The sequence below is a fragment of the Limanda limanda genome, chromosome 19 (assembly GCF_963576545.1).
Source record: "Limanda limanda chromosome 19, fLimLim1.1, whole genome shotgun sequence".
Taxonomy (NCBI): Eukaryota; Metazoa; Chordata; class Actinopteri; order Pleuronectiformes; family Pleuronectidae; genus Limanda; species Limanda limanda.
Genome location: NC_083654.1, coordinates 4,360,404 through 4,379,781, shown reverse-complemented (window position 1 = coordinate 4,379,781; position 19,378 = coordinate 4,360,404). Strand labels below are relative to the sequence as shown.

Here is a 19,378-nt window from a genome sequence, read left to right as displayed (position 1 = left end):
AATAAATATTAACTTTAGAGAAACTGGACTCATATCTCCTGTGTCAAGGTGGTTTTGCTGTGGCAGAAAGAGTAATGTTTTGTTTGTTTTGCCACAGGTGTCCACATATTGCGAATCTTCATCTTTTATTCATTCGACTCCCACGGAGAATGCCGAGGGCTTGGGAGAGGCCCTCTCAACTGTGGCCTGTCGAAAGGCACCAGTGACGACTGAGGAGGTGTAACATGATGACCAGAGGACGGTAAGTGCCGTCAGCGGGGGGGTTCCAGTGTGTCGCTAAAGATTCCACCACTGCTACATCGATGATCTCCTCGATAGGGACCAGTATCCCTATCTACAGTATGTGTACGGCTGAGGCACCCCGGGTTTAAAATACGATCTAGAGTCAAATTTATGTATTATTCACCATGGTTGGAGGAAAGTGATACATTACTGAAACATACACATGAACACATAAAAATGCCACTCAGAGACTCACTCGGGGTCAAAAGTACACACAGTGCATATGCTGTAATTATGCATAGGCTACTTGCCTACACATAAATTGGTATTTATGAAAAACTGAATGTGCAATGAGACTTTGCACACCTGATGAATACTCAATACAACTCAGAGAGCATTAAATATTCTATTCGTAACAACAGAGGCCCAGGGTATCTCAAAGACCACCTTCACCATGTCAAGGGTACTCGTGCGTGCCAAAGCGTAGATTGAGAATTGGCAGCTTCTGCTTGAGGTTGGCTAACAAAGTGTTTTTACATATTCATTGCTGCAGATCCCTATGGTGCTGATCATGACTAAAGTAATGAATCAATTAAAGGGAAACTTGGAACTGTGAGATGATCATCCTTGTTAAACATTTGCATGAATTTAGAGCCAGTGAGAAGGTTTTCATCTGCATTTGTTTGATTTTTTTGCAGGATTAAGTAAAAAACTACACGGTGGATTACCACAAAACTTGGTGGAAGGATGCAGGATGGTTCAGGAAAGAAGCCACTTAAATGTATTGCAGCTCCAGATCAGGGGATCCAGGTGATGACCATTGTGTGATAGGGCATTCTTCAACATCTGTGTTGATTCTCAGGGAATAATTCATGGATCTTAATGAAAGAAATCTGACGTGCTTAGTGGATTAATATTTATGAGTGTGCAGGTGTATTTAAAAAGGTGAACTAGTGCATTTAATGTGGTTTCATAAGGGGAATTGGCAGAGGTGCACTCTATGGGTGCCACTCTTCGTGGTCCTCTGTCCAGTAGTTTTTGCGTAATCCTAAAAACTAACAGAAAACGCCGAAAACATAAGCTCCTTGGGAAATGTAACAATGTGAACACGTTAAACAATGCGTGATAAAAATATAGTGGATTTAAAGTCAAATAAATGTACTTTGTTACATCTTACCACTGCTGTACAGGATCCATATTAAGAGAGACACCACTGTTAATTGCTGTCAGGTTTAGTCAGACTTGAGTCAGAGTTTAATGCACCTGACCCACAACTCACTACAGAGAAGGATGAGGGTGGCAGTGGAACTTGATAACTCATCTATATCTTGAGAATGTCATGCAAATGAATGAGAAAATTATAGTCCAAGTTCAACAGTCCAGATTTATAGTTTGAAAAAAAACATGTTTAATTATACAAATCTGAAGTGGATGATTTGTCATTTGATGAAATGAGGTGCTAAAACACCAGTAACAATCAGACTGACTTGATTAAAATCACTTCTTCAATGTGGTATTTCCTTCAAAGACTTATTTTAACCACTTGAGTTGAAACCGCAGTGGTTTCATAAATTACAGCAACAAGAAAAGATGAAGTTACACAGAGAAAAAAAGTGGATGATCAATTGCACTGCAGTGCAATTAGCAAGTTGCGTTGTATCATGCAGCCCACGAGACGGCTCCTCCTCCGAGGAGACGTGGGCCTCTGGCTGAAGTCATTTTCTGACTCTTTAACTTGTTTACGAAAGACTCCACAAATCACAGGGAAACACTTCAGAACCTTGTTATTTAATATGAGGAAAACTTAGAGCAGAGCAAGATTTTGCACTGTCTAACAGGCACAAGAAAGGGGCTGCAGTGTGGCTGCAGTGCAGGAGGAGGTCCACGCCGATATGTGCTAATTATCAGCCTCCACAATAAACTGGGAACGATTCCCAGCAAACACCGAGGACATCCACTAGCAGCTATCCAGGGGGCACTGGATAGCTTTAAACAAGATGAGCCTCTACTATTAACACCATTTCCAATAAGGGACAGCAAAAGTATGATCTTGATCTAGATACATTACATATTAGAAGCTGCAAAGTATTAAGAGCCATACACTGTGAATAAAACTGAACGCACACTTCAGGTCCAGAAAGTGAGGCCACCATGATTTCACCTTCGGTTGGTGTCAGGTTGTGTTTGCCACTTGGTCAGACCTAAATCCCAGAACATACTAAAGATTCACTGACTTAACGGCTGAGATGATAATTAAAAAGGCTTATACATATTTCACATGAGGCAATGAGACCGCTTGCAAGATAACAAGAGCCTTCCCTTCCCCTCCTCCCTCCCTAAATTATCCCCAACCTCACCCTAAGGTGGTATATGTAGTGGACAGAATACCAGTCTTTAGAGTAACCTACAAACATTTCTTCCAAGAAAGTGTTGACTCGAAACCCAGCTGAAATCGTGACGTCTGTTTTTGCGGTCAGAATGATGTCAGCATGTTCGTCAAATGTATCTTTATCTGTATTTTCAGGTCGTTGGGGAAATATCAACGCACACACACTGCTTCCTCTCCGCTGCTGGAAGGGCATGTCGTGTCTGTGTGTGATTGACAGCAGCCGATAGGCTCAGCTCCAGCAGGGGAATGAGAGAAAACAAACTTGTGCTGTAGCTCGCAGGCCAAGGGTAGATAATGTTTGACTGCAGCATATTGAACAGGGTTCATGTATAACATTTTTTCTCCTGCACTGTCTTAACAGACCCAGAGACATTTTGAGCAGCTTCATGTGTGTGTTGATCTTCAATAATCTCACTGAAGGGTAACTGAGGTTGTATTGAATTGGAATAATATTTGATTTCAGATTTTCCTCAATATCAGTCAATAACAGACACTTTTTGTACAGATGTACCGGACCTCACCAGTTGGATTTTTTATTTATTTTTTATTACCTGGCTCACCAAACTCACTTTTGTTTTCTACTGTCTTGATGTGTTGGTTCATTTTGCTGCTTGTACTGAAATGTGAGTAATGTAGAAACATTACTATCCTTGCTGTTACCATGCAAGGGATGCCATAAGAAATAAAATAAACTATTGTAATAAGGCATCAACGATATATTGGATCAACTCTGTAGCTGCCATTCTTTGATGACTTTCAAGGGTAATTTAATTTTACAAAAATCCAAGAGCATGAGCAGAAATCAGAAAGCTCATATTGAGAAAAAAAGTATTTGACCGGTGAATTTTCAACATACAAAGAACAAATGCCAAATTGCTGTTATCTAAGTGACATTATTGCAATTTTCTCAAGTAGGAAGAGCTCAATTCTCCCTAACATAATTATAGAGTTGGTGGTGAAACCACTTTTTTATGTCTTGCCGATTTTCAGGAGGGGAGAATCAGGTAAAAAATAGGTTGGTGTCCTCAAACTATTTTAATTAGGTTCCTGTACTACTTACAATAACATGGACAGACACATTTTTATCCACCCTAGAGAAAGAGCTGGACAGGTGTGTTTTTTCGACTATCTTTATAGTATCTATCTATCTTGAGAGTGTGATATTTTCATTTGAGAGCAGGACTAATTGATTTCATGTTCAGATTTTGTAATGCTTGCACCCAAATCACCCCTGATTGGGCTTAGATTTCCTGGGCTCCAGCTTCAGCTCTTCTCCTCGTGCTCACACTGCTTCTGTGTGCATGAAACTTTTTCCATCTGCTCTTGGAAGACGTTTCATGTGCGCACAGAGGAGTGGGGAGGAGCTGGAGCACAGCACATCTAGGAAATCTAGGTACAAGCAAGGTTCATAAGTGCAAGTGCAGTGGTTTGAGTGAGAGCATTACAAGGTCTAAACATGAAATCAATAAGTTCGGCTCTCAAACGGAAAGATAGGGAAAAAAAACATAGGCTGGAAATCTGTTAAGAGGTTCCTATAGCAACAACAGAAATAAAGAGTCATTCGCTCATCTGCTGTTATCGAGCCGTAAAGTCTACATCACAGGTGGAAACCAAAGGATATTCGCATCTCTGCAGAGTACAGAGTCCTTGACATGCTTGTGGGAGAAATGCATGAACATAACAATGGCAAAACCTGTGTGGTGGGACAAAGATCTATCAGCGTCAACCCTTTGGACGGAGGATGCGCTATTGTGTTCTGTCTTCAATTAAAACACAGCAAAGCCATTTTGGAAATGTCAGATCAATTCTAAATATACTGGCTCCCTGCTCTTCCTCTGCTCATCTAACTTTAACTGCTGAGAGAATAGTTCGGGGAAGTGACTAATAAAAACAAGTTCTTTGAATCAGTGGATCTCGAGTACTGTTTTCCCAGTGTGGTGTGTAATAGTACATAGTCTGGAAGTAAGGTGTATTTTTAGAATACCCTTTATAATGGTAACTGTGACATAAAAAAGGCATGCAAGCTTTTACAGGCTTCACTTAAAATCTCGGGAAAATGTGAGTGAAAATTTGTGAAAAATTACATTCTGTTTAACCTTTCCTTCCCAAATGTCTGGATAATGTCAGAGTGAGGCCATTTGAGAATAGAACAGGACTTTTTCTGGAAAAGAGCATGTGAGCATGTTGATGACATTTAAAAAATGCGATGGGCATGAAACAGGAGGAATCCAAATATCTGAGGATGAAAAAGAGGTTTCCAAATGTATTTTTGCTTTCAACACCGATAAAAACGTACAGCTGAGTCAGTGGCATAAATAACCACCATCTTTGGTGTGCTGTAAACAAAAACACTTTGCTTTCTGCAGCAGAATGTATACGTCAAGTTCTGCCTCCTGAAGGCTTTACCCAGACCTGAATGTTTCCGTTTGAGTGTGTCTGGCCCAGAAGATCTTATTTTGCATTCAACTCCAATGTCCAGACGCTATTATCAACCATTTTGCTGATTTCATGTCTGAAAACAGTATTACACAAAGATAGGGGACAACAGCATAAAACAAAAGAATCTAAAAAAGGCAATGTGAAGGATGTAAACATAACTGGGTTTAAAAGATAAGTAACATTTTAAAGCCAAACATCTGTCTTCACTCTGCTGAAAACACTATAGTAGAATATTGGATTCTATAAACAAGTGGTGGTGGTGCTGTAAAGGAACTGTAATGGATACTTTCCAATTTGATAGTAATGAAGAGGTTTGCTACACAAGAAGTTGGGAAGCACTGACTTGTAACAGATGTAACATATACCAATATACTTGTAAAAAGGGAGACATTTATTTACATTATGTTTATGTTGTGCATTTGTGATGAAGACATTGAGTCAATACACAGTATCCGATAAAAAATCCTGCATATGTAAGGCCAGTCCACAAAACTCAACACAACAGTGATGCAGTACAAGATGAAATCTTTGCGGATTGTTCTGTTAGAAACAGATGGTGTGTTGAACATTAAATCTAAATTTGTACGTTGTATGACTATAATAGATGACAATGTAGCAAAGAACCACCTGACATGAAGTGGAGCTCTTTCAGAGGCTCTTTCTCAATGCCTTCTTACCAATCAAAATGTTCAGTAGTCATGGTAAAAGGCAGTTGAAGCCACACCCAGTTAACACCATCCATTAGAGTTTTACTCAAACCTGACAGGAACCATCAACAAGATAGGAGAGTTATAGCTTCTAAATTACAGCAGATTATTTGACTCTCCTTTTACTCGCACCTAGACTGTGAAACACACAGACACAGATAGTCAGGGTGAAGGGGACTGCAGAGATCTGAGCACCTGAGCAGGTGTAGTGCAAAGATATGGAGCACAGAGGGAACAGCGGACATCACAGCCACACCCTATCGCACAAACTCTGCGGGTGATGAAGAGCCCGTCCTAAATCAGTACTGATACTGAGCAAACTACACAGCAATGATCTGAATGAATACGTATTCGTTACATATAGGCTATTAATCTACATACTGTCAGGTCTTTCCTCTGACACCATTCCCTGTTTCTCTAGTTAATAAAATTTGAAATGACAGCATCAAAAAGTAGAACGTTGAAAGATGTTGCTTAAGTGATCTTGAAAGGTGCCGCTAACCTTTGGTGGTGATTATCTTTGAGGTGAGCTCCAGAGTCTCGATGTCCACAGATCCGATGTTTTCCAAGGTGATGGTCATCTGCTGGGTTTCTCCATTGAACAGCTGGACAGACACAGTGCTGGACAGTTCTTCTTTGGACATAGGGTGAGGCGTGTGCGCTGACCTGTTCAGATTTTTGGGAGCACAAAGATGTTTTCTGTGATTTTAGGTTGTAGAATTTTCAGGTTTTTTTTGTAACCTTAACTCAATTCCTGAGAATGCCTCTCGATTGGCACAGTGAGTGCATTACCAGTGGGTTTTGGTGATGTGAAAAGAAAAAGCAATAAGTGCTACAGCTCTGCTCTGGTGGCAAGAATATCTGTTAGCATTTAGTGAATCACCTCGAAGAGTGAAGTCAAAGCAGAAGGTCTGGATACAGTGAGCGCTTCCAAGAGACCACATATTACATTTTCATACGATTTGCTTGATTCATATGTCTGCCACGGTTTTCTTTCAGCGCCAGGGAGTAAAAAGCTTTTTCAAATCAAAAGCTGCCAGAGTGCTGTACTTAGAGGCAGGCTTTTTACCTGACATTCTTTGGTAGCAATACTCAGTAGTAATAACCGATTATTTCACTTTACTCTCAAGTTTCCTACTTTTTACTGCTGCATAAATGTTCACCTTTTGAGATGCACATGGAAACAAGGTCACCTGCTACTGTGATATGTAAGGGTTGACAGGGACTGGAGCCATTTCTGACATAGGAAATAAATCTCCAAGAATATTATCAATTTTGTATTCATTATGAAGCCAAAATTCCCAACATATGTTTCTTACTTGTTACTACTTATTTGAAATGTTTACTGTCATACAGTACACTACCCTGTATTTTGTTTTTGAGTTGAATGTGGATTTTGTAGCTGTAAATCTTTTTCTGTTTAGGATAGACTGTAGGGATAGGACAGTATCTGAATTGAATTTCAACTATTTTCAAATATCAAATAGCTTATTAATTAAATGATTCAATCAAATCATATTGGTTCTGAAATTATTGATACATTTTGCTGGTGTTATTTATTTCAACAAATATGATTTAACCTCATTTTAAAAGTCTTTGAATAAAATGTAATCTAAAAGTTTCATACACTCAAGTCTATTGTTATGTCTTTATGTTAGAAACAAAGTTTGGCTTAAGAAAACAAATCTGGTGCTGACCTGGGTTATAAGTATGACTCTGCTGATCTGCATGAAAGACCGCTGGTGTTTAGGGATGAGGTGTATACTCACTAAAAGATCTCAATGAGGTTACTGTGAAATGACAATAGCTTGTAATAGTTGTGACCAATTAAAACCAAACTTATCGTAAAAATTACCATTTTAACAAACATCAGTATAATAAGAACTAACCTAAAATGAGAAATATCATTTGACGTGTACTTTGACTTTTCAATTTAATGCAGCCAGCCACTAGGTAGCCATTGCGTCGCTTTGGCTTCCCTTTAGGGGAGGAAAGATACTTAACATGAGTCAATACATAAAACATTACATAAGCTGAGGAGTTATCTTTTGTTCCTTGTTGAGAAAGTGAGTATCAACATTGTCCAAGTACAGTGCACTCTGTGAGTAGCAGGACAATGACACATTTTTCATTATTTTGGCTCTGCTCTCCGGCTGGATGCGTGTGAAATGAAACAATGACTATGAGGTCAAAGTGCTGACGCTCGGATTGGAGGGGGCTTGAGGGCGTGCACGTCACTTGTGGGTGAACAGAGTATGACTCGTTGCCCTTTCATATTGTCATGGCCAAACAGCAATGTTATTGTCCGTACAGTCAAGTCACCTGACCTCAGTTAACTCAGCATGTGTTGTCAACTTGCCGGAATGACAGACTCACCACAAGCACCAGAGTGTAACCACATATTAACATTTTTGTTTATTGTTGTAAACATGTTGTTAGCATGGACTGTATATTAAAAATGGATAAAGCTTCTCCACTTCCTCCCACTATCAAGAAATGAAGCTAAATTATCCCGAATACAAAAGCCAACATCTGGAGTGAGAGTCTACGCAGTAGCGATCAGGGGATTGAGCTGCGGTAGCGAGGTCCCACCAATACACACAGTTGTGGGGATCTACAGTGTTGTCATTGCATCAAATAATGAATCAAAACCAATCTTACCAGGAAAATAAACACTTGGACAATCATCATTGTGATAAGAACTGCCTCAAATGACAGAAACTATCTTTTAAATTTATTTGACATGTACCATGAGTTTTTACATGTTCATTATTTTATCCAAACAGTTGGTGGCAGTCAGTCCAATTAGTCCAACCACAGTTTGATAATGAACAAAAACCTTCTCATTATAATAAAAGAGATCTCTACCTTGGTTTGTGCAGAGCTATTTGCAGCATGCTCATGCCACTGCAAACTACCACATGACCGTGTTATGGTTCATACAGTTTTTCTGTACAAGCAGACATCAAACCTGACACTTTCAGCATCAGTCGTGTCATGCAATGAAGTTCTTTCTTTTTTGTCAAGAATTCGTCTTTTACGCTTCAGTCTGTGCACCTGTCGCGTGTGAGAATAAGCTTTGTGCGCATGCACCCCTCCTACATCCATAGATTGAATTAATTCTGTAGGAAACGCAGTTTTGAGTTTGGTTCAGGTCCCTACCACTAACATGGAGATGATGGGGTTTATGACCTATACTTCAGCCAGCCACCAGGTGGTGATCGTGATGCTTTGGCTTCACTTCTGGGGGCCGGTTATATCGTCCATATTTATACACAATCAAAAGTTGTTACCCTAAAATTGCAGATTTATGATTTTTCTATCTAATATGGATGGAAAATGCCCTCAAATGAATATCTCAGTACATTAAAATTTGCTTAAGTTTAGGTAAAACACCAGGCAAAATCTGTCCTTCAGTTTATGGCCTGGGATGTACGCTTGCCAAATGATCTGGCGTGATTGTTCATCAAATTGTGGCCGTCCCACATGTTGCATAACATCTGTTAAATGTTAGGTGTTATGAGCTGTGGCCCAATGCAGCCAGGGAGAGCAAATGACCCAATGTTTTTTGTTAAAACAATACTTGTAGCTTCAGTGAATAATATCGGTCATTACGAAGAGCTTTTTGTTGTTACACAGACGTCACCATATGAGGGCAGAGAGCTTCTGACCGTGGTAGGGATGTGCTGAGCTGGAGGCGAGGAAGGGAGGGAATGACCTCCACCAAACAGCCACTCGTCTTCACGCTAGGCAGGAGCTCCAGCAGGCAGTCGCTGGTCACACCAAACACTGACGTGTTGTAACCTGGGTTCAAATGTAAAGGAGGGTGATATAGTTTTAAAAGTGGAATGTTTTTCAAAATTCAAGAGCTCACACCTAGTTCGACCATCGTATTATCACGTGCAGTATCTGACACAAGGAGTATGTTACCAGCTGGACTTACCGGTGACAGTGATGTTGCCGGCTGTACGAGGGACACCAACCAGAGTGACGGGGTACAGGCCAGACTCTGCAGGCAGGGTCAGCCCAGCAGGCAGAGATTCAAACTCCACTCCAGAGGTCATCAAACCCTGAAGACAACATAACATATGATGGGCAATGATCAACATGAAACAAGACAAAAAAAATACTTTTCAACCAAACAGGGAAAAAAAACAATTTTTCGGGCAAGTCTGAACCAAACAGGAGCAGACACTCTTTTCCACCATCGTGGAACAGGTTCTTCATTTTATTGCAAAAAGAGCAAAGTTAAATTGGTCCAAAACTTGGTTCAGAAAAGTCAGTTCCTCTATGTTACCAAAGAAGGCAGATGTTCAAGAGAAATAATCAAATCAAATCAAGTAATCTCACAACTCTTACTCAACACTTTGAGCTCTCCATTAACACATGTGCGCAACTGAAAAATCACGCTGTCTCCAGTACACATGTGTTTCATTTTGATCAGGTAAAACTATTGTAATATAATACTTTAGCAGTGCATGTAAATGTAAGCAGGACTGAGAACAGTGTGGTTTCTACCGACTGTTAAAGTCTGGGACACCATCTGTAGGGTGTCAGTATCAAATAATCCTCAGCAATATTGAGTGATATGTGCGATGTGTTCTCAAGTGATCATGTGAGCCTCACTTGCAACTTAAAAAAAAGTGTGGTGTGTGTGTGTGTGTGTGTGTGTGTGTGTGTGTGTGTGTGTGTGTGTGTGTGTGTGTGTGTGTGTGTGTGTGTGTGTGTGTGTGTGTGTGTGTGTGTGTGTGTGTGTGTGTGTGTGTGTCTTTTTTTCAATTGAGTGTGTAATCATGCCTCCTCAGAATAACTGTATTTACATTCTGAGTACACAGCGCCTGGTTTCACGAGGCAGACTGAGGTGACGTAATGACTGCTTCAATCCCTGGCAGCAGACACTACCTCACTAGAGGGAAGGCTGCCGGTGAGCTGAGCCTCCGAGGTGCCACGGCTGTGATTTAACCTCCACTTCCCTTCACTTCAGGACATTAGACGCCTTTATTGGATCGCACAAGTATCAGCGTTAACCTATTGGAAATAGTTCATTTGCATATAGCTTTGAAAAGGTTAATGAGCCTGTTTCATTAATAATAACGATTAGAGCATGTGCAAAGCGAATTGTATTGTTTAAGCTTGTGTGCATCTACTTCATTGTACAACAATGAAAGATCCCACTTAACCCTTTTGTTTGGCTTTACCTAATGCTATGATAATTGTACAATTAATTGTACAATTATCAGACATTATTAACAGACATTTATCCTTGTATTACTTTGTCTAAATATTACATACAATGTAATGGTTATGGTTTTGTATTTATATAGCGCTTTTCTAGTCTTGATGACCACTCAAAGCTCTTTACAGTACAGTTTTACATTCACCCATTCACACACACATTCATACAGTGCATCTATTAGCAGCAATTTGTTGTTCTATGGGGGGGCAATTCGGGGTTGAGCATCTTGCCCAAGGACACTTCGGCATGCAGATGGGGAAGACTGGGGATCGAACTACCGACCTTCAGGATGGAGAACGACAGCTCTAACCCTCAGCAACAGCAGCCCCAATGTGGGGACACATATTATTTTCCTTTTTCTTTATCGACGTAAACAGTTGATCCTTCTTTACAGCAAATTACTGTGCTGTCGTAAGATCAGTGAATAAAAGACAAACCTAAAAGTATCATTTGTCATTTTACTTTTTTGTGGGGAGAATGACACAGACATGTGACGGTGACCTCTCTAAAAATGAAAGGTTGAGAGTTGTGGTAAAAAAGCACTGCTCTAATAGAAAATCAATAAAGCTCAAGAGGATAGCTGGGTAATAGCCATGAAGTTGCGTGGTGACGGAGAAGGAGTGCCGGTCTTGCCAAACTGCACGGTCACCTTGGTGACGGAAGATGGAAAAGTGACCTTGGGTGTGCATTGGTTTCCCGGTGTGTTTTGAAGAGCCGGGTTTATGTACAGTGGATAGACAGTTGCTCCGGTCCAACAGCAGTCACATTGTCTGGGGTGCAGACGAGCTCTTAGCAGCCTGCGTCACCGTGTCTGTCTCGACCTGCGTGACTCTACAACAACACCTGATGTTCCCAGCTGCTGTGGAGCTGTGAGGGGCTTCAGCCTCCATCTGTGACCTGATCGTTTCACCTGTAGGTGGGGAGGAATTACCTGACTCCTTGTCACCGTTTGACCTTGTCCGTTTGATTCATTTCAGTACCCAGAACATTAAGGTTGCCCCACTCGGGTGCAAATATTGCTTTACAGCTGTTTCTTTTAATAGCCGCATGGGGAAAAAGAGCTAATAACCTGACCTGCAACTCTGATCATCCATCCATTATCTATACCGCTTGTACTTTGAGGGACTGACGCCCATCCCATCTGAGATTGGGCATGAGGCAGGAGCCTGGACAGGTCACCAGCACATTTCAGGAATGACATAAGCAGTGTTCACTCATGCACAGAAGTCCAGACATTTTCCTTAAATTTTCACAAATGTCCAAGTCGGTTGCTCAACAGTTTTTTGGATTTTTTGTGCCAGCCCCAAAGTAAGACAAGAAAATAAAGCTGGAAATCCGGACCCAGATGCTGTTCTATTTACGGACCCAGACCTATTATTAGATAACGGAGCGTTTCTATTTTATCTTGCGCAACCTTCTCGCTGTTTCGGACCTTTGCTTGAGTGAATTCACTCTAACTGGAACTGTTTACATTTTCTTTTCTTGGGTGCTGAAATTCTGAATCATTTCCTCAGAACACAATTTTCACTATTGCAGCCAAACTTTGTGTTGCACTGAGATGATTTTTGTCCGATACAAATTTTGCTCACGGAAGCCTTAACTCAGAGAACACTGACTGGCGATGTCTCCTCAAGTTTAAACACATTCCAGATGTTCTGAACCGGAGGTCGCCTGCAACAGCAGTGTCTGTAACAGCATGTGCCATTATCAGACGATGCATAACAGCTAAATCAAGCAGCAAGCCCTGTCCAAGTCGATTTGACATCAGCTCCGAGACAGCCGCCACAGTTAAAGAGGCCACTGTCTTCGTTCCCACTGAGTGAATGAAAATGAAACTTTCACGGCAATTTGTTCTTGACTTTCCAAATAATTAAAGGCAACATCCCTTTTGACAGGTGGAACATTGCGTGCGATGCGGTGTGTCGTCGCCGTCTATCAGCTGAAAGTAGGGCTCTCTGTCTGCTGGCCTTTTATTGACCCCAATGACTGCTTTGCATGTCAAGGTTGTCCCACACCACTGCATCCGCAAACAGACACATAAGTGAGCAAGAAGAAAAGCAATTTATTTGGTAATTTGGTCATCTTTTGTTCCTTTAAACCTGATAAAGTGGCTCAGCTCAGGTGTGCGTCACAGGTGAGTGACAGAGTTTACTTCTCCAGTACGACCGGAGTTCCTTTAATACGAAAATGTTCAGAAGTTTAAAAGCTGCAAGTCACCAGCAGTTATTAAACACTACAACTAAATTGGAGTTGCTGATGTCTGATGGCTCTTTTCAAACTTTTTTCCGCAGAGAACAACAAAGACAATTCTCTTGTGCTTACATGTATAAAACCTATCTAACATGACAGGAGTAACACCATAAAACTAATGGTACCAAGGGGGGGGGTGCCTGTGCCTCACCGTTGCATTGCTCTCCTACTGTCAGGAGCGAGAAGAGTTTGTTCTCACCATCTCATACGATCATTACAGTATTAAACTGTCAAAAAAAAGCTTTTAAGGGATCGAGGAAGACGGCGGGCAGTATCACTTGCCCTGCTGCAATTCATTAGTGGCTGCAGTGGGACGGTTTGTACTACTGGTGTGAGAAAAATTGGCAAACTTCCCATTTCCACAGAGCTGTGGTAATGAGTTAGATATGACATCAAATATTGAAACAGCAAAATCGACTTTAAAGTATATGTTACAATAGAATGTTTGAAGTTCAAGTGTATTCAATTTCACCTACCATGTTTTCTACTCGAAGTTCGTAAGGCATGGGGTTGTAGACCATGAACTGCACTTCACAAACATCTCCTTGAACCCATTGGAATTCTGGGTAGAGAAAAAAAAGAAACACATTAGAATAAGATATCAGTGGCTTTAAAACACATTTTTATGTAATCATTGGATGGAAGTTAACCCTGAAGCTACACGGCTATAAAAGTGCAAAGGCAGTCAGTCAGTGATAAATGATGAAACCAAAAATGTTTTTTTATGTGGAGTTAATGAGTGTAATATGTGTAAACACATAAATAAATAAACATATACATATATGTATGCATATACAGTACATACATGCCTATATATGAGTGAAAGTGCTTTCAACAAATTGGAGCTCATTACAGACGTGTATGGAATGAGGGGATCAACAATCATAACGAGTGTGATGTTGAGATGCACACGCTTTTTGAACCGTACGAACATACACCTTCTGTTCGAAAAATAACATAAACTGGAATTGATTATCAGCTGTTTAAGATGAGTTTACAGAATGAAATGTATTGAGCTGTTGTGATGATCTACCGGCAGGAATAATCAAATTATGTCCGGACCTACATAAATTGACTCCAGAGAAAAGTGAATTCTGTAAAAGGCAGTTTAGCCAAGCTGTTCTGAAAATACAAATATAAATACAAATGCAGTTATTGATTCCTATAGGAGAGAAAAGTTGAATTTTAGCATATTTACTCACAGCCCAGTGTTACAAAAAAAAGACAAAGAAGATATTCCAGCTCTGCACTGCAGAATCAATCATTCCTGAGTGAGACGCTGAAAGGTTCTCTTAGACATAGACGCTCCTTCAGTCGCTCTGCGGATGCCATACCCATCTCCACTTTCAGATGTAACACATTCTAGTCCATTTAGAAGAACCATTGCTGTAAATAGACTTGCAAAAAAGGCTCTAAAAATCCTAGCTTAGACTCCGGCAGGAAAAGGGATTTACCGGAGGCGAACTGCAGCCGTGCACCTTGGGAAATTAAGTCAGTCAAAAGAGAGATATCTATAATATGAAGAATGTCTGGAAACCCCTCACGAACTTTGCTCTGGCTCACATACGCTCTCTTAGCCGGCCAATTAAGTGTGACACACACACCTCAGGAGCAAGACAAACCGATTGGATTGCTGCCATCTTATCTGTGTTGCCTCAGTCCAAACTCATCAAGTGTCTGTGGAGATTTTGCGCTAATCTCTAAAGGCTTCAGCATTTTAAAACCTCACGTGAAAAGCGATAATTAATGTTTTGAGTCAATGCATGGCTGTATGATTAGTTTAAAACCGTTGCGTTGCTAAAAGGACAAATGATTTTGTCAAACTCTTTTTTGTGTCCAGCGAAAGTCATTTTTTATTGACCAGAGGCAGAACTCGAGATGTTTCCCCAGCAGAAAAATGCTCTGTAAAGCTATCATCAGTCTTTCACACTGAATAATACATGACCACAATGCCTGGACATTAGAGGAAAAGTCTTGCATGTTCAATGACGCAGAGCAGAGGAACATAACCGAAGCTCAGCTTTTGCATTTGTCTAAAATAACAAGTAATTAGCACCTCAGATGGAGACACATGGTTTAGTTAATACTGTCATCGGAAACATTTAAACAGCCCGAATGAAACATAAACACACAACAATCCAAAAGTGCTTTGTCTGTGTGACAGATGTTGAGTTGTGAGACTGATGGTGAAAGTACAGTATATTCTTGACCTGAGAAATACTTGTAACCCCCTATGTGCCTGGGCCTTCACTTAGATTTATGAGAATGGACTATGGGTGACAGGCCTTTGCTGTTAGAGACCCAACACTGTGGCACAGTGCACCTACTGGGTAAAAATTCCAAGATCCCAAGGGTAATTTAAATCTCTCTTATCACAAAGTGTGATAAGAGAGTGTTTATTTTTGTGGGCAACACCATTTAATTCTCCTAACTTTTATGAATTGATTGTCCTTAATTGCTGTTGTTTTATTTTCCATTTTCCAGAAAAGTGCTATCTAAAAAGGATATTATTATCTGCTGACGAGGACTGTGAAATTACATTATTATGTAAACCCTACTTGCAGTAGAGGTGGACAAAACTAAACTGGAATGGGGTTTAAAATGCAGACCAAATATGACTGGGAATATTACAGGGATTATTTTCACCCTCTCTCTCTCCACTCACTTTTGTCAACTAGTGTCTAATAGGAAAAACTATGTCCAGACATCTAGCTCAAAATCCAAAAGTATATTTAAAAAGGAGGTATAAGGTGGTGTACTGTTCTCTGACCTCCTTGCATGTATTATAAGAACTGAATACCAGATTTGAATCCAAGTCGCTCGTCCAAACCAACAAAGTTTTCTCGCTTTTAGCTTAGCTTGCACGCTGCACAGCCCACTGGATAAGCCCATTACTCTTTCTCCCCTTGGTGCTGCCTGCTTGGCCTGGCTTGACACACAGATGTACATTGGGTTGAAATCATGCATATAAAAATAGCTCTAATAGGCTGTGGGAAGGTTTGCAAATTAAAAAACATCGTGATTCAAACATTTATAAAGCAGAGAGTAATAATTCATTTTTTTGCGGTTGGACGTGTCCTGTCAACAATTTAAGAGATGTTCAACTATTCTGTTGCAATACCATGATTGGGCACCGGGGTTAATCGTAAAACAAGGCTGCATCTCAGACTGTGTATGAAGATGGACGACAGGACAGCTCCACAAAAAAGAAGCCAAAGAGTCTTGATTGCCCCCTAGTGGCTATCATCCTGCATCCTCCATGTTACAGGATAGCACATTCATCAGTCCTACACCGATAACTTCCCCTTAGTTTCACCCTCAAAGCTGAAAGTCAGCACTTTTACCCCACATCTCTTAATAAATGTTTCATTTAACATTCAATGTGCTGGAGTACAGAGGAAAAGCAACACAAACATGAGCCACTGTTCAAACACTTACAGAACACACGGTCTCAGTTTCCCCAGTGACGACTAGAGGACTTGCTCATATATCAGGGTAATAGCATGTTATCTGCATCAAAATGAACAGAAAGCTGTAGACTGGATGGTTCTTAAAACTGAGACTCAGAGCAATGAAAGGGAGAAATCTAGCTTTAGAAAACTTCTTATTTATGGCTTAACATCATTAGGATTCATCGCATGTGACTTAAAAAAGAATAAAATACACCCATATACATACACACACACATATATATATATATATAGACACACTGTAAATGTTGACAGCTGCGGAACATATCGTCGCATAATGGAGTCCTCAAGAATATCCCTACTTTTCATATTTCACTGATAACAAGGTAAGTTCAATACCTTGTTTCTCCTGGTTAAAAAGTCCACACTGTGATAGGATGATAAAAAGGAGAAATGAGGTCACCGCTAATATGATAGAGCTGCACATGTTGCAAAGCCTGTTTGCAGTTGTCTTAGAAAGCAGAAACAACACTTAAATTTCTATGGGAAGTGCCTTCATGTGTTCTCTGTGAGATGAATACATGTTCACAGTTAACACATCCATCAAAATAATTGATTTCTGCAGTTGCAGCGTGCTGGGAGCAACTTGAATGAGTTAAGAGAGAACGGTAACGTCATTAGCTGGCAGCCAGCTCCCCAGAGGCTCGGAGACTAAGGGGCAAAGGCATGTGTGAAATTATTCCCCGAAATCTCACAGCCCTGTAGTGCGCCACAGGAATGTCTGACTTTCAACAAAAAAATCCTGATCAAAGAAACATGAATTATTTCATGCATTCTGAATGATAACGTTTATTTATTTATCATTGAATGACATTGAATTGCGTTTTGATGCGTGTTATTCAAGCAAAGCAGTAACAGAAATATCCAGACAGCTTCCCATGGTCTCATATGCCTCAGCTACTCTCAGGATGGAAAGTCAATCTGGGGAAAACTGGCACCAAGTACTTTCAGCATTACTGAAATGACAGTTACAAAAAACTCTCATATGAAAGCGTATACTCAAATATAAGTAGAGTCCTGAGTCATAGCCAGTGTGGCTGACACAACAGATTCATATCATACTCACCCCTCCGCAGTTCATGTCTCATTTTAAGAGATGGAGCCGTTACAACTCTGCAAAGCTCACCCCAATGAAGCAAAGTTTTCCCATTAAAAGTTGACCAGGATAGAGATGGTTGGAGGATGGTTGAGATTCTGACATTAGCCTCTTTGTTTGTGTCTACTTTGTGTATGGTTACTCTTTTTTTCATCCTGAGCTAAATGTTTTATTTCAGTTTTATTCGATAGGCTCACTCACTCACTGTGATTTTCCTCCTCTATTCTCACATGGGCTCACTCTGAACATTTTCTGGACATTTAACTGGGGCCTGGCAAGGAATAGTTCCAGAAAATGTCCTGAGCAACTAACCTAACCCATTTACGTTCTCACATACAGCCCTTATGGATAATTTCAGGAAAATGTCTGCAGTTCAATGTCTGAGAGAACAATTGCTGAGAATGAAGGATTCTAATCCTCTGCAATCAAAAGAAAAAGTACTAAGAAGACACAGATACTTTGACGGCTTTGCTTATTAGTCAGACAGCAACAGTGTTTGGAGACTAGATGCATTTTATAAAAGCGCAGGAGAATAGAAACTTAAATGATGAAAAAAAAAACGCAGCCTGCAGTGAAAGTGGCACATTATAAATCAGAGTTAGTCTCAAAACTGATCATCAGTATCATTCCTCATGTGGCTGTGCATCTTCTACTAATGTACCTTCATATTAACTGTTTGGAGACTTTGACTTGACATCGATTTCACAAGTATAGTTTGATAAAACAAAATCTTTGAAACAAAAGATGTAAACCTCTGCTTCAATAGCCCATGAATGGATCTCCGAGGGCTTTAAAGGGCTAAGGGATGAATGGGGCCCTGTATGATGTCCCTGCCTCGGCATAACCAACATGTTGCTGTTCCACAAACTGAAGACACAAACAGCCACATCCCTTTCTCACTGCTGCTCAACTACAACGTGAAATTGGACTTTGTTTGATGACTCTTCATCTGGGATCAAATGAAACCCTGGAATTGTGTTACTCAGGACAGAGATGATTGACTGCAGCAAAGTGCTGATCCTGTCACTGCTGCGTTCCCATGGATAAGCTGTGTGTTTCTTTAGTGGTCGGGGCATTTGTTAGAACCACTGATCGATTCAACACTGGACTGGATAAGATATTGTTTAGCCTTTGTTTACAAGGGCACCATAACAGAACGGGGGGAAGATACACGGGGTCATGGATAAATAGAAACAATGAATTCTACACTCGAGACTACGCTGGAACACTCTCCCAATTAAAGTAAAATAAAAATAAAATGTCACTCAGTAGTGCATACCTGCGCACCAATCCCTTTAAATTCAATCAGGCTGCACCAGGGGCGCAATATGAGATCAGCGAGAACTTGTGATAGCTGCACACCTTTGTTTACATCATGCTACTGAAATTTGCAATAAACACAACAGGAAAGAGCTGCTGGAGTTTCAGCAATCAACAAGTGCTATTGTTGGTGCTAGAAACACGTTTTAGCTCTTTAAACTGTTAACAAATAGGTATGGTGGTCTAGGTGTGCAGCTGTCGTGAGTTCCTGCTGATCTCGGCTCATGCCCCCCTTGGGCTGGAGCTTGT

General features: G+C 40.5%; 1 protein-coding gene across 1 annotated transcript in view; it reads right to left on the bottom strand.

Annotated features, from left to right (window-relative positions):
• trappc9 (trafficking protein particle complex subunit 9) overlaps window positions 1-19,378 on the bottom strand; it is a 185,423-nt gene that overhangs the window by 136,719 nt on the left and 29,326 nt on the right. The window contains exons 12-15 of the mRNA XM_061092741.1: window positions 13,720-13,805; window positions 9,701-9,827; window positions 9,429-9,561; window positions 6,260-6,423 (exon numbers count right to left, since the gene is read on the bottom strand). Coding sequence (XP_060948724.1) covers window positions 6,260-6,423; window positions 9,429-9,561; window positions 9,701-9,827; window positions 13,720-13,805 — 510 coding nt within the window. The remainder of the gene's footprint in view (window positions 1-6,259; window positions 6,424-9,428; window positions 9,562-9,700; window positions 9,828-13,719; window positions 13,806-19,378) is intronic.